Raw genomic sequence first — 22,698 nt, 5'->3', positions numbered from 1 at the left:
TAACTGGCATCTGCCAGGTTTATCAAAAGACATTTTTAAGGTAGCATAGGGAAAGTGTGGCACTGTAAGAGGGGCCATGTCCCAGTGGAAGATGTGCATTCCTCGTGCAGAAAGCCAGTGTTCTGAGCCATGTTTGTGGTTCCTTCCAAGCTAGTCAGTTAGCTGTGGCCTTACTACACAGCTGTGGGGGGCGAAACACCTGACCCTCGGTTTCTTCATGTATAAAGATTGTGATGGATAATAACAACATTTGTGTCAAAGTCTGTGGCATTTTTGATGGTGTTTAGAAAAGCAAAAATCTTTATATAGATGAATTTACAAAGTCAAATAATGAGCCAGGAAATTGTGATCAAATATACATTTTTAGATTGTAACGTGGCTGGTAACCTATCAAATTCTCTTCTGTGCCACTACAACTTTGGATTTAAAATTTTAGACTCTGCCTACACTGTTTTTACTCTGTTTCACATGTTGATAATGGAGGTGCTTGCAGAGCTGTGCTGCATGGTGACTTTGTTCGACTATATCAACTGTAATAACGGATACAGTTTGTTATGTTTCAAAGTATGCTATGACCAGAATGTCCATTTGTGTCTCCAGTGTTGCATATAAAGATGAATTACAGAGAGCGTTGTAACCAATTATATTTGTAAAAGATTTGTAGCTTGCTTATTTCAGATGCTATTGTGACTTTTGAAATTGGTTTAATTTAACCAGGCACAGCTTAGGATTGTTTGGTCTTAAGTAAAAAAAAAAAAACCTTGAAAAAAACTGACATAGAAGCTAGATACTGGGAGTTGAACATTGCTATAATTTATTAGTGGACTATATAGACTTTTATCTTTTACACTAGTGATGTAAGGAAGTTGGTATTTGTATTCTTGGTTTCAGAATTTGGCCATAAAAACTAAGAGAACATTTTCATAAGCTTATTTATGTCAAATACAAAGCAAATTGAATTAAAGTGTGTACATTTTAAAAACTGAGCCTGGCGGTGGTGGCGCACACCTTTAATCCCGGCCCTCGGGAGGCAGAGGCAGGCGGATCTCTGTGAGTTGGAGACCAATCTGGTCTACAAGAGCTAGTTCCAGGACAGGCTCCAGAGCTACTGAGAAACCCTGTCTCGAAAAAAACAAACAAAGATGAACTACTGCTGTCATCAGTGCTCTCCCCAAGCTCATAGAAAGAGGAGGAAAGGATAGGTGTATGCAGGCTTCAAAATGACTGATAACATCCAAGAATAATGCATGGATTTTCATTTCAAAATTTTTTTTCATCAGTAAAATAACTGCTGGACTTGGTGATGCACACTGAGGCAGAAGAACTGGGAGTTTGAGGTCAGCCTGCTTTACAAAGTAAAACTTATGTCAGAGTTTTATAGCTGTATCATATACTGTGCATGCTATTTATAAAACGGGGCTAGATTATCTTTCTTAACACTGTGAAGACAGATTTTCTTCCTTCCACTTGCAAATGAGTTACCAAGGTTTTCAGGTATGCTGTTGTCTGAAAGCACCATCCACCCTCCTCTGTAAACTGGATGCTGCTTTCTCTTAGCTCACAGTTGTTTATCTATTTCACCTAAAATTATCTGATAATCCTAAATTCTTCTTGCTCTGCCTTTGTCCCTTTTTCACCTTATGTTTAACTGTTGGCTACATACTGCAATAGAGAGTAAAGATGTTTTCTGTAATATTTCATAATCTCAAAGTTAAAAATGTGCATGACAGTTACTTCCATAAAAATAATCTGTTTCCTCACCCTGCTGCCTGGTGTTTTGTTTCCTTTCTTTGCTGATAAAAGCTTAACAGTGAAGACTCTGTTCTTAGTCTTTTGTACCCAGATGTTTAGGAAATGATAACATGTTTTCTAAACTAAATGTTTTTTTAATGTAACTGCATGGGACGCAAATTTGTTTTGTTTTTGTTTTTTGAGACAGGGTTCCTCTTTGTGACAGCTCTGGCTGTCCTGGATCACGCTTTGTTGACTCTCTTGAACTCTCTTGAACTCACAGACATCCACCTGCCTCTGCCATCCATGTGTGTTTTAGGATTAAAGGTGTGTGCCACCACGCCTTGTGCCTAAATTCTTAATATACAACTTTTGAATATTCTTAGTCACAAATTTTACATTGCTTGCCCTTTAAAACGGTCTGCTTTAATCTAAATATCCAAGGTACTTTCATTCTAAAAGAAATGATATTGAAATAAATAATAACTATATGTATAGTTACATTTCGAGAGGAAAAGATTATTAGCAGACATTATCTTGTTTTAACTGTCCTGACGTGAACTTGCATGTTGTCAGTAGGCTTTGAGTTTATCCAGACACTCTGCTGTATGTTTCCTTTAACCAGTTCTGAGACTGGCAAAGAAAAGGATTTTTAAAAACAGACAGGCACTTGTCTCTTCCCTAGTAATTTCTACATTTAAATGTGTGTACTTATAATTGTTTCTGTAAAATGTGATAGGATTCAAGGAAAAAATGTCTAGCATGTTTTAACTAGTAGATTGAGTTTGGACCTGAGAGGTAACATCTAAGTGCCCACTACTTAAAAACTGCCGTTTCCGTTTTTGTGTAACCTCAAATAAAGCAGTGTGATAAACACTTTTACAAAGGAAATCAACAATTTTATGCATATTTAATTCAGTTTTGGTGTGTGTGTTTACTGTACTAAGAATGTTAATGATTTGCCTAAGAAATTTTTTGAGAAGCATAAAATACAATGAAATATTTCAGTTTTGTTGTTCTTTTTTATAGGTCATGGAAAATGGAAGATTTGCAAAATGCAAGTATTTTACCCATGTCATGATCAACAAAACAGATATGTTCATGATAACAAGAAGGTAACTTCTTTTCCTTCTCTAATATAATTGATAAGGTGCCAGGTCCCCATGTTCCTCATTTCTTTATTGTCACACTTGATTGCTGTAAACTCTGGTCATATGCTTAAGTTCAGCTTTGTGTGTGCTTGTAGATAAACACAGCCAGAAATCAACAGAATTACGGTTAGTTTAGTATTTATTTCAGCTACTTCACTGGTACAGAAATTGTGTAGAGCTGACCTCTCAGGTAGACTTTCCCCTCTAAATACCACTCAGTCCTTGTACTGGCATTCCTTCATAAGGATGCATAGGTGTACTGTCATAGCTGGGCACACCCAATGTGAACAGAACATTTTAGGAAAATACTCCCAGCTGTGGCATCCCCAGCAAAGCCTGTGGACTGGAGGGCCTCTGGGTGTTTTTCCGCATCTCCAGCATCTCAGGATGGTGGACATGATGGAGAGAGGACTAAAGCAGGAGCATAACTGCCTTATGTCTCAGCCATGGGCTCTTTCCTTTTTTTAAATAAAAAACTATCTTTTCTCATTTTACATACCAATCCCAGTTCCCACTCCCTCCCATTCTCTCCTCCCTCCTCCCATTCTTTCCGCACACCCCTCATATCACTCCCACATCCATTCCTCAGAGAGCATAAGGCACATTGCTTTGAGTCAGGACCAAAGCTGTCCCAACTATATCTAGGCTGAGCAAGGTCTCCCTCCAAAGAGAATGGGTTCCAAAAAACCAGTACAAGTAGTAGGGATAAATCCTGGTCTCACTGCCAGTGGCCTCCCAGTTTGCCCCAGCCATAAAACTGTCACCCACATTCGAAGGATCTAGTTTGGTCTTAATGCTGGTTCCCTCACTGTCAGGCCAGAGTTGGTGAGCTCCCATTAGCTCAGGTAAGCTGTTTCAGTGGGAATCCCCATCATGGTCTTGACCTCTTTGTTCATATTCTCATTCATCCCACTTTTTGACTAGACTTTGGAAGATCAAGCCATGGGCTCTGTCTTAAATCTCTCTCTGAAAGTATGTGCTGTCAACTTAAAATCAGTGTCTCAGCTACAAAGAATAACTGTGAGAATGTCCTTCAAAGAAAGGATTAAGTAGAACAATAGATGAAATGCATTTTTCTAATCTTTTCCCCCCATGAAGCCTAAGATGTTGTATTTTTAAAATTTCTTTCTAATTTTGACGATGACATGACTTGATTTTCCCTGGAAAACCCCAGGGATTTTCAGTGTGTTGATTCTGTTCAGTGTGGTTAGCAAAGCCTCTTTCTGATGGAGGGTGCAGAGTGTATTATTCTAACCTGTTACACGTTCTTGACTATTTTCTGGTAATTGGTTCTGTAAATGTTTACCATTCCTTAGAAAGAGCCTCCTAAGACTTCAGCTCAGTTTTTCTAGTAAATGTCATGCTGTAAATTTCCCCTTGCGCATTGATTGAGCTGCATCCACTGTATGGATGCATATCCATATCCATATCCATATCCATATCCAGGTGTCGTGTTTGTTTTCACTCTTCTAACTATTTCCACCATTTGAGGTTCTCTAACTCGTGGCTTGTTTTAGGTGCCTTTATTTGTAAACATTGGGGGGTTGTCATTTTCCATCTTCTGTTAACTAGATTCCTATTTCAGTCCATTAAGGTCTGAAAACAGATACTTTTATGGTTTCTATTGTTTAAAATTTATTGGATTTTGTTTTGTTTGTGATACTGGAAATCAAACCCAAGGCCACACACTTTTTAGGAGGCAGTTTACCATTAAGCCATACCTCAAGCCCTAAATTCATTAAGGTTTTTTGTGGTGCTGTAGAAATGGCTCGGCTGTTAAGAATACTTGCTGCCCTGCAGAAGATCCAGGTTCAGTTCCCAGCATCTACATGAGGTGGTGCACAGTCACCTTTAAATCCAGTTCCAGGGACTCCAATGACCTCCTCAGACCTCTCTGGGTACCTACACACATGTGCACATACAAATTAAATACTTTTGAAAAATAGGATTTTAGTATGATTTAGGTTATCTATGAATTTTCCATGTGTGCTTGTAAAAAAAATAAAAAAAATAAAAGTAAATCTTTTAAGTTTTATTAAGTCCTTCAGTTCTCAAAGTGAATCCATTCTTCTTCATCTTCCCCTAGTGGTGTGTTGTTTGTAACAAAGGGAACATTTGGACAACTTACATGTGAATGGCAGTATAGTTTTGATGAGTTTACCAAAGAGCCATTCATTGTTCATGGGAGAAGACTGCGTATTGAAGCAAAGGTATGTAGAACAGACCAGTTTTTGATATTTATATTTTCTAAAATAATGCACTGGGGTTGTCTCTGATCTGTCTTTTATGAATGCTGCTTTGTCTCAGGATACTTAGACAATGTAATTGTAGTATCCGTAGGAGGGAAAAAGCATTTCTTTATTGTATTTCTACAACTGGGTTTTCTTTTTAATGAACTTACAAATTCTGTTTGTAGGAACGAGTGAAATCTGTATTTCATGCCAAAGAATTTGGGAAAATAATTAACTTCAAGACTCCAGAGGATGCTAGGGTAAATATAATTAATCTTTTATTTAAGCCTCAAAGAAGCATCTCACTTTGAAGCCATATTTTTCAGAAGGTAAATTTTGTTTAGGTCTTTTGTTTTTAACAGCTTTTGTCTGTTTAATTAATGATATGTCCTTCAACCATCTTCCAGTATATTCAACACTCTGACTTTTTATATCAAATTGCTCTTCATTTTTTTATTTTTGAGACAGGGTCTCACTATATAGTTCAGGATATCCTAGAACCCACCGTTCTAGGACCTCTTAAGAGCTCAACAACCTCTTAAGAGCTGAAATTACATGTTTCAGCATGTTCTCCTGTTAAATGCTAACTGTCATACTTCAGTTTTTAAAAGTCAGCAAACAAACACCAAGAATCATTCTGTTCTGGTGTTAATATGTCCACTACAGAAGAGAGAGTATAACTCTGTGTCGCTAATTTCTTTATTGTACAGTAAAGTGGTGTAACAAAACAAGAAAGAAACCAAGCCTGTGGTCAACAGGTAGGGTTTATTTAGTATTTCCTCTCTTGCTCGCTAGCAGAGCTTTGAAGGAAATCAGTTAACCTCAGTTTCTTTGGAATAGGAGTGTTCTAACAGACTGCACATGCTTTGGGTCATGACAAGGAAGAAAAGGAAGCCTGTGAACTGATGTCACATTAGTCAGAGCTAAGACCCTGTTCTCGTGCAGCAGTGGCTGTGTGGAGCAGCTCCCCTAAGAGCACTGGACCTTTCTCTTCACCCTGCCTCTTGCCTTCTTACCACATTCTCCAGAAAATAGGATTATCTTCCAGTTCACTTGTCGCATCTAGACATTAATTTCTCTCCTCCTACATACCGTGGACCAGTTAGTGTATGTTATGCAGTTTAACACATGCTTTGCAATTTCTGTCAAGGTATTGTGAATAAAAATAACATTGGTGTACTAATCATAGAAAGGGTAAATGAATTACCTAGAAACAGGAATAAAACACTGAAATTTTAATATATTTATGACCTGGAACAAGGAGACAGAGTAGAAATAATACCTGAACATTTCCTTGAAGGTAGACTTTATTATTGCTTCAGTTTCATTAATTTTTATTGGAGTGTGTGTGTGTGTGTGTGTGTGTGTGTGTTTCAGTCTTGGTAAGGTACATTCATCTTGAATTTATATATGACCACTATTTTGGTACATAGCTATAGGTAGTAATGTCTGATGATATTTATTTCTATGGTGTCATTTTGTAATGTCATTTCTGGTTCTGAGTTTTCTTCTTGGTCTAATTTGTTTATCTTTTCAAAGAGTAAAGACTTCATTGATTCCATTGTCTCCCTGTCATTTATTTGTTTTGATTCTTATGCTTTCCCTCTAACTTGAAGTTTGACTTGTTTTTTTTTTCCTGCTTCCTTAAAGCACAGTAAAATGGTTTATTCTCTGTGTCCATGTTGCTTTGTATCAAATTCTAATCTCTTTCTACAACTTTTGATCCAAAATTGATTTTTCTATAAGTATAGCTATTCCTGATTTCTTCTGAATTCCATTTGCATGGAATATCTTATTCAGTCCCTTCACTTGTAATTCATATATGTCCTTAGAGATGAATGCATTTCTTATAAATCACATAGTAGATTTGGGTTTGGGGTTGTATGGGTTTCTTAATCTAGTCAGTCACACTGTCTTTTACTTGGAGTGTTTAATCCATTTATATTCCATATCATTATTCATAGGTGAGGACTTAATGCAGCCCATGTAGAACTCGAGTTTAACTGTCATGGCTGTGCCCTTCTCCCCAACAGGCGGTATCTTGCTCTGTGCTCTGCTGCCTGCAGTTGGGGGAGGAGTGCTAATTGTAATCAGTCACCTAGCATAGTTCCATTGGCCCAGTGACCAGGAGTTAGTTGGGGTTTCACTGTGGTATGGCATGATTGAGTTTCAAGACTAAGACCTGTGCTAGACTGTCTTGCCCCTGAGTGAGGGGCAGCTTTCTATGCTGAGTTGATTGAAGTTGAGTTATAGTGTAGTGTGGTATCGCTTACCTTCCTTAGATGTCTTTTGATCTCAATAAGCAGGCATATGTCTCACCTGACTTCCTTAGCTCTTGTAAAGGCAATTTGATACATGAGTGGCTGTTCAACTTGGTAGGAGACAGCCACCAAAGGATCTTATTTAACTGCCTTCTAAATCTTTTGGAAATGGGACCCAGCTATATTACAACTTTTACTTATCATGCAGATCCCACAATCATGGGCATTGCTCATAAAAAGGTTTGCATTTCATTTTCATAATCTCTAGTCCTTTCAGCATAAATTTTTATCCTGAGATGATCAAAACTGCTCAAAGATGTTACTGTGCTACTCCCAACTACAGATTCTTTGTCTTGCTTTAACTGAAACTTCTACATACAGAATGGCGCAAAGTGGAAAGAGCTTTGTAACAATACTGACTTTTCAGACATTGTCAGTTGTCTAATCACCAAATTATACTTTTTCTGGCAGAATAGTTTATTGTACTTTTCTTTTTCTCAAGATGATCCTTTAATTCCCAAGATGAACGTCTTATTCCAAGGACCTTAGAGAAGTGCTATCCTCTGAACTCGGGACTGTGTCCGTGCTCTCTTCTGTAGTCTGTAGGTTAACTGCTGGCTATCAGCTTATGCCTAAATGTAATGTTGGCTTTGAGATTTCTACTCATTATGTTTTGTTTCATTGAGATTAGTAAATGTTGCTTTATTTCTCCCCAACAGTGGATCCTTACAAAGCTGGAAGAGGCAAGAGAACCATCTCCGAGCCTGTGAAGAGGAAATGCTGCCTGGAGGGACAGCAATCCGCTATTACAGTTCCCTTGCTGTACCTTCTAAGCCCTGTAGAGAATAGGAGTCATCCCAGGGATCCTATGCTTTTAAATGCCTTAAAAAAAAAAAAAACAGAATCAATTGGGTAAACAGCTATATGATTAAAATACTAGAAGGTTCATTCAGTTTCCTAATCTGAATCATGCATCTGGTTATGATTCTTTTTTATAAAAAGAAGTGTTTACTTCGGGGTATTCTCAGTAGTAGTAGACAGATTGCTCAGTCTTCATGTCAAACAAAATGTGGTTTCCCATTTAACACTGTAAACTTCTCTCGTGCTTACTTTGTCTCCCTAAGTCACGGGAAGTGATCAGATTAATCACTGCCTCAGTAGTGACATGAAAACTTCAGTAATTTCTTCAGAATCATGAAGTTATTTTTACAAATAAATGTTTTGGTATTTTATTTTTAAAAAAATGGTTTGGATTATACTAAAATGCATAGTATAGCTGTGAAAAACAATCTTTTTGAGATTGGACATAATACCCCTTGAATCACAGACTGAGAGGCTTTAAAAACTGAGTATCATACCCAAAAAATGGTATAATCCCTCCAGATCTTTAGAGCCTTGGAAATATTTCCTCAGGGAAACCCCATGGATTTACCCAGTTTGTGTTGTTAATAGACGGTTGTTTTTAAAGTAAAAATTTACAGCCTTAATATTGCTTACCTTCTGTTTACTGGTAACAAGAATTTAAAAATGCAAAAAGAGAATCTCTTGCTGGCATCTTAGCGCTAATGAATTATGCTCTGGAATAAAGAGCTCCTATCATGAGTTAAAGGACAAACCCTAAAATCTAACTAGTAACCCATCCTATTGTCTTGGATTAAGAATTTCAGGTTTGCCTACTCTGTAGTTATTCAGGTAAGAAACACTTAGTTAAAAATACAGGCTCATCGCTACAAAAGTTCCAAACTTCATCACAGTAAAACAAACAAACAAACAACAACAACAAAAAAAAAACCCAAGGTTACAGGTCCCCCCCCCCCTTTGGTTTTAATCCAAGATCTTTGCTCTTTACTATTGCTGGACTGTTTAAAGTGAAACAGGATGTTTGTCCAATTGTGACCTAGAAACAGAATGTCTTAATTGGCTATTGAATACACACAGTGTTCAGTCTATATTGTAATGTCACCAACTTGTTATAAACTGGTGTTGAAGTTGAAGAGTCTTGTTTGGTTACTGGGTAATTTAATCTACAGGTTTGCGAAGTCTCTTGCTTTAATGTACAACCTGGAATGAATAGCATACGAGTCTGTAGCTGCAGTTGTTGCTGCCCAAATCCTGCTATTGTTACCATATGATTTCACAGAACACATTAATTGTTATTGGTGGTGTCCCCCAGAATGTTTTCTCTGCTAAACCTAAGTTGAATCAGAAGATGACACATCTCAAATTGTTGTAGTTATGCCTCCCTAAAATGACCTTTCTTCAAGGTAAGGCGCAAGTTTTCTCTATTGCTGAGCCCCTCCAGGTTTGCAGATTAAACCTGCAAGGAGAGGTAGTTAGGAGGTCAGTATCATCTCTGTATCTGGAATGTTGCTTTTCTGGCACTACAGTCACTGCCAATAGTTAAATTAGTTACTTCTTTCATGAGTTCAGAAAAATTAGATTCATAACTCTTCAGGTATGCCATGGCAAAGTGCAAAAGTAATAGCATAGCGATTCTGTATCTTCTGGCAGCCAGCAGGATGGGTTTTATAACTGGTGCACATACATAGCTAATGTGCCTGTTCTTGTTCCTGTATCAATAAAAACCAAGAAATAGCTCTTGTTCCTTATGAAGCATGTGCCTATCCCCTCCTCCATCACTCTCTGACTGTGCACTAGAAAAACACAGGTTGTTCTAGGATAGTCTGTGTCTAAACAACTATGAGAAATAGGAACACTAACCACCATTGACATAGCCATGACATTTTATAATTTACAGTTATGTGTTTGAGTCAGTAGTCTTTTTCAGAAACCAGATCTTTTGAGAAAAATCATCCAGGAATCATAGTATTCAGATTTCTCCAATAGCTTCACTTTCACTGTGTGTGTGTGTGTGTGTGTGTGTGTGTGTGTGTGTGTGTGTGTGTGTGTGTGGTGGGGGTTCTTCCCTGGCCTCTGGAGTCCTGGATTTTTTTCATGATTTCTATCATAATCATCTCCTTCCAGTGAGTATCACTGTGTCAGTATCTAATCTGTTAAAAGCATCCACAGGTTGGTGCCCCATTCCTACCAGGTTTTTTTTTTTTAAAAAAGAAAAAAAAAGCTCAACCCTGAATTTCCTGTACTTTGGATCACTATGCTAATTGCTCCCTTGTATAGGTCTCTGCATTAGAAAGATGAAGACAAAACGCATGTGCCATATGTACTTATAGGTGTCCGAAACTATCAGGTCTGTCTGTGCTCCAGGTTTTTTCTTTTCGTTTACCTCTGCTGCAACTGAAATCCTCAGCGGCAGTGTATTTTTCAAATTATAGGTCTTAACCAGTGGGTCATGAAGTCACTTTAATAACTCAAGACAATCATATTTTTAAAATGGAATAGTAAAGAAATACAGGAACAAGAGAACACATAAGAACAAATACTCTTTCTGTTTATAATTTAAAATCACATTTTAGTGTTAGATTTTTTTAAAAGTGAATTAAAAGCCTGAAAGACTAGGTCTGTCTGGAATTGCTGGAACTGTGGCCATGCCCACGGCTCCCCTCCCTGGAAACAGGGTGGTTTTAGTTGTTTCTTAGGTATTAAAGAGCAGGCTCAGAGCACAGTGGTCACCTTTAGGATGAGCAGTCAGGAGAGCTCTTGTTCTACTGTATGAAATATTTTACTTCCCTTTCCTCGTAGAAAATCCGTGGAACCAGAAACAGCATAGACAGTTAACTCGGCAGATGGCACCCAAAAAGACCACAGGCTGTGGTAGAGGTCCCTCGCTACAGGGCTTCTAACTCCCATCTGCCTTCTGTCTGGCTCATCATGCAGGTGGCACAGATCCTGACAAACCGGTAGCTAACCATTATTGTAGAACGGGAACACTCTCCTGCTGAGGGTGCCATACAAATAACTGTCAGTACATTTTAACTAAAAATACTGCATGTATTCATTTCCATAAGACCTAAGTAGAAAAGGAAGACTTGCATTTCTTATATCAGATTAATTCAAATTCATCAGTCTGCTTTTCATTGGTGCTGCATAGAATCACATATCCTTCTTCACTCTAGAAAAGAACCTTTGCCCTCTGCCTGATCTTCTGGATATATTTTTGAAGTTTATACTTCATTGCCAATGCTAAAGCATCTGAGTTTACACTAGTTGGCTAGATTGTGTTTTCTAGGATCTGTTGATGTAGTGTAGAGGTAAAGCACTATACCCAACAGCATGACTTCCCCCACTGACCTAGAAGGTGGTGCCTTGCTAAATGAGAGGGGGCTGTGTCTTATCAGAAGCCCTGCTAATGTTTCTTTAATTAAAACCTTTTCTATGTATTGCCTCTTTTGTAAAATAATCTCATGTCATTTAAAAGTATTTTTACTTTAGCATTAAAGGTTCTTGATTTTTCTTAAGCATTATATTATTCTTTAAAAGAGGAAAATTTGATTTACCCAAAGCTTGACACATAAGAAATGTAACTTCAGATTTTACAGGTCGATATGAGTATTTTTTCAAAATTGAGGGGTTTTTTTACAAATATAAATTTGAGTTGTAGTTTTAACACTTGCTGTGATCTCTATCAAATTGCCTCGATTTAAAACCTGTCACTGAGTACGTTCTGTGATGGCAGTGCTTCCTTCTAGTAAACTGTCTGTAGCAAGGACCCTCGTGAGGCTGTGAAATAAAAATGTCTAATGACTAGAAGTGTTACCTACAGCGGAGCGGGACAAAACCCTCAGTGTTTATGATGTCCTCTTACCACCATTATTTAATTGACTGTATACAAGTTGCCAGTGTTTGGGCAGAAAAACATTTCAAAAAGCAACATACTAGCTGGGCGGTGGTGGCGCACGCCTTTAATCCCAGCACTCGGGAGGCAGAGGCAGGCGGATCTCTGTGAGTTCGAGGCCAGCCTGGTCTACAAGAGCTAGTTCCAGGACAGGCTCCAAAGCCACAGAGAAACCCTGTCTCGAAGAATCAAAAAAAAAAAAGAGAGAGAAAAAAAGCAACATACTATAGCTTAGAAAGAATATTCTCAGTATCACTACATACAAGCCCACCAATAATTATTATTATTATATTAGGACTAAATTATATTTAGGACCATTATTTAAATGGTCATCTCTGTATACAAGTGTACTACAGTTAATGAAATTTTGGGGGAAGGTGTGCTTTAAAAATACCTTCTTGCTAGTTTTTTAATTGTACAGTTCCATTTCTATGCAATGTCCAGACTAGTGTCTAACTATTTTTATATTGACTTAATAGCCTGTGCTTCTTTGAAATGTTTATTATTATTTGTTGAAAAACATGACCATTGGTTATTATAGGTTTTAAGGTATTCCTCATTGCATCAGTATTTCCTTTTCCATTCCTAGTATCTCTTGTATGTAAACATGAGCTAATTATCTGTTACACTGTGGTTGCTGAAGTTTTGTATATTTTGATATAGTCTTAACACAGGCATTTCAAATGAGGTTCTTATTTTTAAAACTAATCTTAGTCTTGTTCTTTCTAAAAATTGGCTGGAAATACTAACACTTGAAACAGTACCTATTTCTTGGAGGTGGTGACTGCATGCTAAAATGACTGCCCAGTGTAACCATATGTGAGCCCAATAAAGCTTTCTGGTCTTCAGTCTGTTTTGATTATTGAATAGAACCAGGAATATTCACCTTCTCTTTCCTGTCTAAAATCTACCTCTCTGTGGCCCAAGGCTCTCCAAAAGATCAGTGTCCTGACTTTTTAGTTGAAGTGGATAGCCTTCTAGCCAAGCATGCTCACCATTAACTAAAAGTTTGAGGAAATACCTGGTGAATGGTTAGCCACCAACTTCAGATGGCTAATTTTCTCTGGCAGTTGTGGTGAGTATATTTTAAAAAGATAGGCTAAGGGAGAATTTCTGCACAACTAATTAATATTGACAGAAATCACTGACTCACTCCTGATATGGAGAGTTAACTTTGCTGTAACTGAAAAAGGAATTTGTTACCACCCTTTGATTTATTCCACACCTCTCTAGCCTTAAAGTCATCAATTTGTATCAATCAAAGGTTAAATTGTTAATAACTCAATGCTAGAAGGTACTCGATGTAGTGATATTTTGTTTATGTCTTAACAAGTAAAGCTTGCCTGAAGATCAAAGTGCAGAGCTAAGCCACTAGAGGTTGGAGTGGTGGCACACACCTTTAATCCCAGGACTTGGGATACCAGCACTAGGGAGGTAGAGACAGGAGTGATATGGCTGAGTAGAGAGAAGAATGTAAGATTTGGTGGAGACAGTTGCAGTCTGAGGATGCAGTCTGAGGGCAGGAACGCCCCTTTGGTTTGAGCATTGTAGAGGTAAAGGTCTCCAGTGCCTGCTGCTCTGCTCCTTCAGCTTTCACCCCCATCTGACTCCAGATTTCCTTTATTCATACCAATTAGAATGCATGCTACAACTTGAAAAGAGAATCCCACATTGCTTAACATCCTTGATTCTGATTCTGTTGATATGCTTCTCTTTAGATTAATTGGCTAATGAGACTAGTTAATCACCTTTAACCATTCGTGAATGTTTTCTTTCTTTGATTTTAAATGTCTTTAAGAGCTATCCCTTTGTCTTTCTCTTGATGGCTACATGTTTAAAATAAAATTTAGCATCTGTTTGTCCAGTTCATGTGTTAAGATTGGCTTTCAAAACCTAAAGCTACTTTGGTAGAATGTGTTTACCCTTGGAATTGTTCCAACAAGTTGACAAACTGAAGGTCTGGTAACTGAGTATAAGAAAGGCTTAGAGCCAGGCGGTGGTGGCTCACGCCTTTAATCCCAGCACTCGGGAGGCAGAGGCAGGCGGATCTCTGTGAGTTCGAGGCCAGCCTGGTCTACAAGAGCTAGTTCCAGGACAGGCTCTAAAAAAAAAGCTGCAGAGAAACCCTGTCTCGAAAAACCAAAAAAAAAAAAAAAAAAAAAAAAAAAGGCTTAGTTCAGCTCTAGGAATTTAACCATGGGGTTCAGCAACAGATATAGCCAATCTGAGAATGTTTATACAGACTCAACTAAGTAAACCTACAGTGACTGGAAGCATCGAGACTGAAAATGCATAATAGTATACTGACACTCTGGAACATCCAATCCAGCAGTGCACCACAGAGAGGTTACTGCTTTTCCCATGATGTTACTGGCTCACTGGGAACTGCAGTTTACAACTGCCCATCATCTCAAGAGAGTACCAGGCCAAAAATTACTAGCCCGAGAAAGGATAAAAATTCAAAGTATAGTTCCTCTTGGATATATGTCACTTTCTCACTGTTATAAAGGCTAAAGCCTTATAAGTTAGAGACCCTTTGAAGATTTCTGGGAGGTAGATACACCCTAAGTACACACATACCTCCCAATGAGCAGTGGAAACAAAGCCATCCTAGGCCTTCAGTCTGAATCACTCTACTTCCTGGGGATCGGGACCTGCTCTGTTTACTGAGCCAGCTATGAAGGATCTCCAGCATACAGAGATGAATGAAGACTTACTTCAAAAGGGGGAAACAGGAAAACTGCTGAGTTGTTGGTAAGACTGGCATTTTTCATTTGAATAGAACCATCTGCAAGCTCCAAAAAACACGTCGTCATCAGTGCTCTTGGTAGAACAGTATATTCTCAGTATCCAGAAAGGCACAGTGTACACAGTTCAGACAGCAGATTTGTGATTACCATCAGTTTTGGCAAGGCTTACATGACATTTGTTAAACAAGTTATGCTTTAGCCATTCCGTAAGTTTATAAAGACCTGACCGTATGCATTAAGATACACACATGCACCATCTAGAGTCCGTTTCTCTTCTCGGCGTACTCTCACCACCAAATTGTGGCAAAATTAAATTAGAAGTTGGGATAATAATAATTTGGCTTAGAAAGTTGACAAGAATAGAACTACTGTTTTTTTTTTCTTTTAAGAAAACTTTGCTGGGGGCTTGCACAGCACCCTGGGTTCCATCCCAAGCATCACATAAGCTGATCGTGCTGACATACATCCTATGCACTTACTAACCTGTAAATATCAATGTCAAAATCATACAGTTTGAGACCTCTTGATGTCAGGAATAACTAGCAACAGGGTGAACACTCTCCTGCTCTAATTAGGCTATGTATATGAAGACGAGAATCAGAAGTTCAAGGTTATCCTCGACTGTACTATGTTTGAGACCAGCATGGAATACGTGAGACCCTGTCTCAGAAAAGAAAATAATCCTTGCTGAATATCAACAATTCCAACAAACACTTGGGGAGTCCAGGCAGGAGGATCAAGGCATTCCTCAGTTACATAGCAGATGTGGATTGGAAGCCTGCCTGGGTCACTTAAGGCCTTGGCTTTAAAATTAAAGAATTAAAATAATCAGGGTCGGGGCGGGAGGGGATGCATAGAAAAAAGTCTGGTTGTTTGGTACAAATGTTAGATGAGGGGAAGAAATGTTAGAAATATCTTTCAAGGTTTATTTAAAAATCATTGTCTATTAAGATTTCTTAGTCATCCGAATTAATCCTAGAGGTCTGAAGGCATGATCTGTGAATTATCAAGTCCCCTCTGTTAGTGATCTGAATAGTGATTGAATAGTTTAAGGGGGAGGGGCGTCACAGAGCCTTTTGAAATTCTATAAAATACCAAACTCAGAAGTTATCCCTGACCTCACAGCCAAAAGATAAGTAAAGACAAGACAAGAGTTGGTGACACTTAGAAGGGTTGGTAGAGCAAGTGTCTTTGAAGTTACACTATCCATCTCTGTGCCTGTAGGCTACGTAATGTCCTTGGAGCCTGGCCCAGAGATCACCATCTGTCTGGGAGGAGTGGGTCACAGCATTTACACCAAGTTGAATTCCCGTAGGTTTAGCTGTAGGATTGTGTCTTTGACAGCAGCAAACACAAAGCGGATATTCTCAGTGTCTGTAGCACATGTGAAATGAGAATAGATGACCTTCTCTTTGTCAGGATTCTGGTCTTGATACAGCTTCAGGATAAAGTCCCTGGCAGCTTTGACATCTTGCTTTGGTCCTGGTCATGAGAGGAATAAAGATAACAGACTCACCATCATGTCCTCCCACAATCCATTTTTTATGTATTATTGTTCTTATTTCAGATCCTTTTTATTTCATACCTAAGGAAATGTTACCTGGAATAGTTATTATATTTCATATAAATCTATAAAATGTTTTAAAAATATTTTCCGTTTTATGGAGTATATATGCATGTGCCCAGAGAATAATTCCATGTTATCGTCGGGCAATGCCATGCACCTCCATTGACAAAGATCTTTCTTTGGCCTGCAGCTCACCAACTAGGCCAGCTAGACTGACTGGTCAGCAAATCCCAGTGGTCTGCCTATCTCTGTGATTATAAATTCTCATTATCATCCCTGCTCTTTTAGGTTAGTTCTGAGGATTGAAGTTGGTCCTATGCTTGCTTCCAAAGCAAATGTTTTTACCAACTGAACCAGCCATTCCCTTGCCCAAAGTTTGGTCTTTTTAAAGTATCTACTGGAATCTAAAAATTGTATTGTACAGTGACTTGTCTAAAAATAGTGGCCTAGTTTTGTTTTCTAACCACTAACTTGCACAGACAGGCAGCTGTGGGCTGGGGGAGGGAGGTGTGGTGCAGAAACTAATGTTATTAGTTTGGTTTTAAAGCCTGACAGTTCGATACTATACTGTCAGAGTGTTTAATCAAAGGAAGGGTATGATGAAACACTTAACATGTAATACCAATTTCAAGAGTATACTGTTTGAGACATCTTGTGCCAGGAGTGATTAGTGAGCATGAGAACTGTCCTGTCTTGAGCAGGTTACATACATGAAGACTCCAGCACCCCACAAAGCAGCATGTACTCTGACTGAAGCTGCAGGAGTCAGCTCTACCAGGGAAAGCTGAGTGAATGCATATGCAGCAGAATGGCCAGGCTGCCAGGGCAACAGAAAGCTGGAGACAGGTGCAGAAGGGTTTCCTAGGTGAGGCTCCCAAGTGGGGGGCTGACTAGTCAAGTGGAGTAAGCCAAATGAGTTGGCAAATGTATTCAGGCCCTTGCAGTGGCACTTGTTGAAATGAAAACACCGTGAGAAGCATAATTTGAAGGGAGACGTGAGAGCCATCAAGGAGGCTCCCAGAAAGCCATACTGAAGACTGGAGAGTCAATGAGGCTGGTGTGAGAGCAGCATTCCCCAAATACTTACCTGTGTATTCTGGGAAATAACTAATTAGATGAGAGTACATGATTTTCTCTTCCAAAAGGTCCTTCTTGTTTAAGAACAAAATTACAGATGAGTTCAGAAACCAGGGGTAGGTGATGATGGTTTTAAACAAGGCTTTGCTCTCTTCCATACGGTTCTAGGGAGAAACCAAGTTAGGATGAGTCAGAAAGAAAAGCAAGACTTGGAAACAGCATGCTAGAAGGCTGGGTACGTCCGTCAGTCCTCTCCCCTTAGGGTCACTGTTCTTATAATGGCAAGAATGTGGGCCCATCAGACCTGCTACCATTTGCCCTACCACCTGCCCCTCCCCCACATACCTGATTTTCTCAGCATTTTTTGGAGCACTAACTCGTCTCTTGCCCTAAACAAGGTTCTTGTGCAAACTTGGAGCAAAAAGTTTATGTTGTTAGACAAGGTGTTTGTGTTCTGTAACTGTTGATTAACAGATGGCGAGATACCAACTTCAAGTGGGTGTATGCTTCTAACGGTCCCTCAGGAGTATTGGAACACAGGAGGACCACAACCCTGAGCCTTCCAGGCCTGCTAGACTGGTCAGAACAGAAATAACACTGCAGAGCACCTTAGCCGTGCTTTACAAATCGGATGTTGTCCCAATTTCCCAATTTAGTGGATGACCACAGCATCCCAAAAATTTAACTTTCCCAAATCCATAGAGACATGAGTCATGTGACAGTTATACTCATGAACAATAATTTTAAACAACATTTTTTTTCCCTAAGGAAAAAAGCAAGAACTTTCTGTTAGAGGAAGAAGCAACCCTAAACCATCGAAGCTCCGCACATGCTCCAAAGGGATGCACCATGAATGTACTTCTCTACAAGCCCACACCTGGGCATTCTCCCATTCTGAAGACTGAAGTCCAGAAAGTTATTATCAGAGAATTAACTCATTCACTTTTAGAGATTCTCTAAAGTCTAGAATTATCTTAATCTCCAAAAGAAAAAAATCTGTATAGCAGAATAGATGGATCTAATACATATCTACAAGTGGAAGGAATGGGCAAGAATAACAACCATTTACGTTCTCTCGAAACACCTGTGATTCCTATGACTTTTGTAGGAGAAATGAATATGTTTAATTTCTAATAATATTGGACTGGGCTCTTGGTGCGCTGAGCACACAATCCTTTGACTCTTCTGAGAAATACCACAACTCCTAAGAATTCCTATTTTTTTATGCTGAGAACTATCTCTTGAAATTCCTCTTGGGAGAGCTATAGCAGCCACTATTACTTTGATGACACAAGTAAATGTGTTCACCCTCCCCTAATTAACTAATATAATGGAACTCCTCAGAGAGAAGCTTCCACTCAAGAGGTACAAGATATGATTTGTTCATGGGCCAATGCTTAATCCTGGCAGCACACTGATGGTTGACATCCCTGTCCTTGAAACAAGAGCCAAGATATCTTGCATACATTAAGAGGAAAAGACCATTAGGAGGACATTGGTATTCTTCAGAAAATAACCTGACGAAGTGACCAACAGTCCTGGTCACTTTCTGTCAGGGCATCTAATGGAACTAGAGCCAGCCAGCACCTTGCAGCTTTGCAAGGCACAGTACCTGCCTGGACTGGGCCAGCCCCAGATGCCTGGATGAGACCTTGAAGGAGAGCAAGGCCAGATGCAGTCTCAGGTGCTGCTCTAATCTCTGAACTGCTCCATGTGTGGGCACCCCTGCTCTGACAGCTCAGCTAAGATCCTAGTTTGGGAGCAGCATTCTCTGGAGGCTGAGGGGTCCGCTCAGATGGTATCTGTTAGAAACAGACTGGGCTGGGGATAGCTAGCATGATGAAGCCACAGGTTTAGTCCACACAGTGGCACACAGCTATAATCCCAACACTTAGGAGTTGTAGTGTAAGGCTGGAGGATAATAAAGTGAAGGTTACCCTTTGCTTCATAGGCAGTTTGAGGCAAGCTTAGGCCGCACAAGACCCAGTCTTGAAAGAGGTGGGATGGGGGAGGGGAATTGTTAGACAATATTATATGTATTAGGGTCTCTGAAGGGACTTGGAAATGAAACTACCTCCATTGGAACCCAACAAAGATAGCTGTAGTGCAGGACCCAAAAGGCAGACATTTTTTTCCAACATGCCACCAGCAGTAAAAATCTTAGTTTTTTCCTGTTTTCCACCCTTCATGACCCATGACATTTACCTGGAGGGAACTTTGTGAACATCCTTACTCTCAGACTATAGCCACCATCAGTCAGCTAAATCAGAGTCTGGTATTTGACTCAGGAAATGTTCCTTAGGAAATTCTGGGCAACTACCTTGGATCTAGGGTTCTGGTCCACAACTCTCAGTATGCAGTAGGCTACACCATTTAAGTTCGTCACACGAAGATGAAGTCTTCTGGTTGGTTTGTTTGTGCTTTTTGAGTTGTTTGTTTCTTGTCTTGTTTATTTTTTTTTTAAGACTATGGAGCCTTGACTAGCCAGGAACTCTCAGAGATCTGCCTGTCTTTGCCTCCTGAGTGCTGTGTCACCAAACCTGGCTCTGAAATCTGATGAGGTCTGTCTCAGGATGTATTTTGTTGTTAAGTGACATGTGACAGTATTTAAGTTGCAGGGGACTTTGGAAATGGGTCTGCAGTGCACCAGTCGGCTGCATTAGTAACAGACACCTGAGTGCTGGCTTCTAGAAAACTGAAGAAATAAGACCATCCTCCACAGTTACCACCCCACCCCAGCGGCATACCTCATTGTCACACTCGGCCAGGACCTGGTCATATTCACTCAGAGCAACCAGGAAAATGATGGAGGTGACGCTCTCAAAGCAGTGGATCCACTTCCGTCGTTCAGAGCGCTGGCCACCAACATCCACCATCCTGCTCAGTGAAGAGAGATGGCCAGAGTTGGAATGCACAGCTCCAGGAAAAGGGATGCAGGTCCTTACACCATGGAGTTAGTAACCTTTGTGGTCCTCGGTGATTTCGCGGGAAGGGGTTCTTAAGGTTAGTGTTAGAACAGTGCTGCCCTGGGCGGTGGGAACCATTGGTGGATTCCAAGCAAAGGACTCGGATGGAGCCTTCCTGGAGACACTGGGTAAGAACCTGCTGCGGAAGTCCTTTACTCCAGCCGCCCACACGGAGCCCTAGGACACGAAGGGGACAAAGGCAAGCCATCTTCCTGGGACCTCTTCTGCAGGTCCTGTATTTAACGTATGAGTTGTATTCTGTCTTTCGGGACTGTGTGCGTGTGTGTGTGTGTGTGTGTGTGTGTGTGTGTGTGTGTGTGTGTGTGTGACATGCACATGAGAGCAGGGGGCCTGAGGACAAAAGAGGCCATTGGGTCTCCTGGAGCTGGAGTTACAGGTAGCTGTGAGCCTCTCGGTGTAGGTGCAGGCATTTCAACCCAGTCCTGTGGCTCTGAAGGCAAAACCTGGCCACCAAAACTCTGGCAAACTCATTCTGAGATGCCTGGGAGGTTGCAAGCAGCCTTTGAAGTTGAAAACGTTTAAACCCACAGCTAAGGAGAGAGTGCCCACTAAATGAGACATGGAGAGTATTGTTTACCACCCTCTCCACGTGACAGCGCTGAAGAAGAGCTAAAACAGACCGTAATATTGGACTCGATGTGGGAGGGCTAGAAAGGTGTGTAAGGATCATCGTTAGAAAGGATAGAGGGATAATAGATACACGAGCTTTGAGGGCTTGGAGAGGTGGCTTAGGGGTTAAGAACTCCTGTTGCTTTTCAAAGGGCCTGAGTTCAGCCTGAGCACCTAGACGTCCGAGGGGATCTGATGCCCTCGTCATCTCCAGGGACTCCTGCACACCTGGCACACATATATACACACTGAGACACACACACACACACATAAACAAAATAATTTTTAAAGGTGCTTTGAAATTTCCAGTGTTTTGTAAATGACCTGTATTATTATTTATTTTTCATATACAAAGTTCACTAAAGATTTGTTCATCCTAAGAGTGTTATTATATAAATAGATACATTTTACACAGCTATAAGTACTCCATATATATTATAAAACTAATATACTTTTATATTCATGGCTTTTCTTTAAGGATAAATCTCAGACAAGGTAATAATGGAAAGAGAAATCTTACTCAACATTAAGGGAAAATATGTTAGCATTTGTGTGGTCACAGGAGTGCACATCTGTGTGACTACACATAAGAAAGTTTTTCCTGTTGGGAATAGCCCAGAAATCCCTCTGTTGTGGATCTTGGAACCCCAGAAGGCTATTGAGACCTAAGAGCTGCTAGGAATCACACACCTAATAACTCCTAATACACCCAATCCTCGCACACCTCAGGACAGGTCCCCTGAACAGACTGACTCTTAAAGGCCTCTGTCTGGGAGACAGACTTACCGGAAGATGATGTTCTCCAAGTCAAATGGATACTCTATGATGCCGGTGGTGGGCACCCGAACACGAAGGACATCCTGTTGCGTTGGCACGAAAGAGGGCATGGCAATTCGGTCAATGTCAGTCAGGTAACTGTGACATTAAAGAGTTGAGACGTTGAGGCTCCATTGTGAGAAAGGAAAACAGCCTTCCTTGCTCAAGGAAAGTCCTCCCTGACTACAGGGCCCCCACAAGACTTGGAGGCCAACAGTAACATGCAGAGGTGACTATGCCAGGCCTCAATCCTCCCAAGACCATTCTGAAGGGGTCAGGACTCAAGTAAATCTGGAAGCCTTCTGAGAATGCAGGCCACTCCATCCCAGTTCCCAGCTGCATCATCTCTGTGGCCATGAGGGGAGCAGCAACCTAGAGACCAAGGAGGTGGGAGACGATACTGGTCCCTCACCCGCCAGACCTGCCCACTTGCCTCCATCCAAGAACATTAATAAATAGACACTGTTCTCTGAAGGCTCTGATCAGTGATAAGAACAGCTTCTATGATAATATGCAGTTGTCAAACAGGCCATGAAACAATTCTCTCAAAATAAGAACATTTTCCTGTTAAGAACCCTGGGAAGTGAGACATCTAAAATAATTCAAAATTTGTTTCATGTTATTTGGTATTTATGTGTATTGAAGTTCTGACTTTAAAGACATGTATTTTTTTCTAAAGTCAAAAGAATTCCTTTAAAATACACCTCACCAGGGAGTGTAACTCAGTGTTCAGAGTACTTGCCTAGCATGCACACAGCACTAGGT

At 40.1% G+C, this 22,698-nt stretch overlaps 2 protein-coding genes across 3 annotated transcripts in view; one reads left to right on the top strand and one right to left on the bottom strand.

Annotated features, from left to right (window-relative positions):
* The window catches only part of Vps13a (vacuolar protein sorting 13 homolog A), a 210,967-nt gene extending 200,996 nt beyond the window's left edge, over positions 1–9,971 (top strand). For both annotated transcript variants that reach the window (XM_038349800.2, XM_038349819.2), the window contains 4 exons: positions 2,761–2,846; positions 4,969–5,092; positions 5,299–5,373; positions 8,094–9,971. In XM_038349800.2, the coding sequence (XP_038205728.1) occupies positions 2,761–2,846; positions 4,969–5,092; positions 5,299–5,373; positions 8,094–8,144 (336 nt within the window). In that variant the 3' untranslated portion in view covers positions 8,145–9,971. The remainder of the gene's footprint in view (positions 1–2,760; positions 2,847–4,968; positions 5,093–5,298; positions 5,374–8,093) is intronic.
* Positions 9,972–14,978: 5,007 nt separating this feature from the next.
* Positions 14,979–22,698, bottom strand: part of LOC119815260 (guanine nucleotide-binding protein subunit alpha-14) — a 149,231-nt gene continuing 141,511 nt past the window's right edge. Inside the window, exons 4-7 of the mRNA XM_038331414.1 lie at positions 21,904–22,032; positions 20,269–20,398; positions 17,532–17,685; positions 14,979–16,359 (exon numbers count right to left, since the gene is read on the bottom strand). Of these exons, the coding sequence (XP_038187342.1) occupies positions 16,169–16,359; positions 17,532–17,685; positions 20,269–20,398; positions 21,904–22,032 (604 nt within the window). The 3' untranslated portion in view covers positions 14,979–16,168. The remainder of the gene's footprint in view (positions 16,360–17,531; positions 17,686–20,268; positions 20,399–21,903; positions 22,033–22,698) is intronic.

This window comes from Arvicola amphibius, chromosome 1 (assembly GCF_903992535.2).
Source record: "Arvicola amphibius chromosome 1, mArvAmp1.2, whole genome shotgun sequence".
Taxonomy (NCBI): Eukaryota; Metazoa; Chordata; class Mammalia; order Rodentia; family Cricetidae; genus Arvicola; species Arvicola amphibius.
This window is presented reverse-complemented; position numbering and strand designations above follow the sequence as displayed.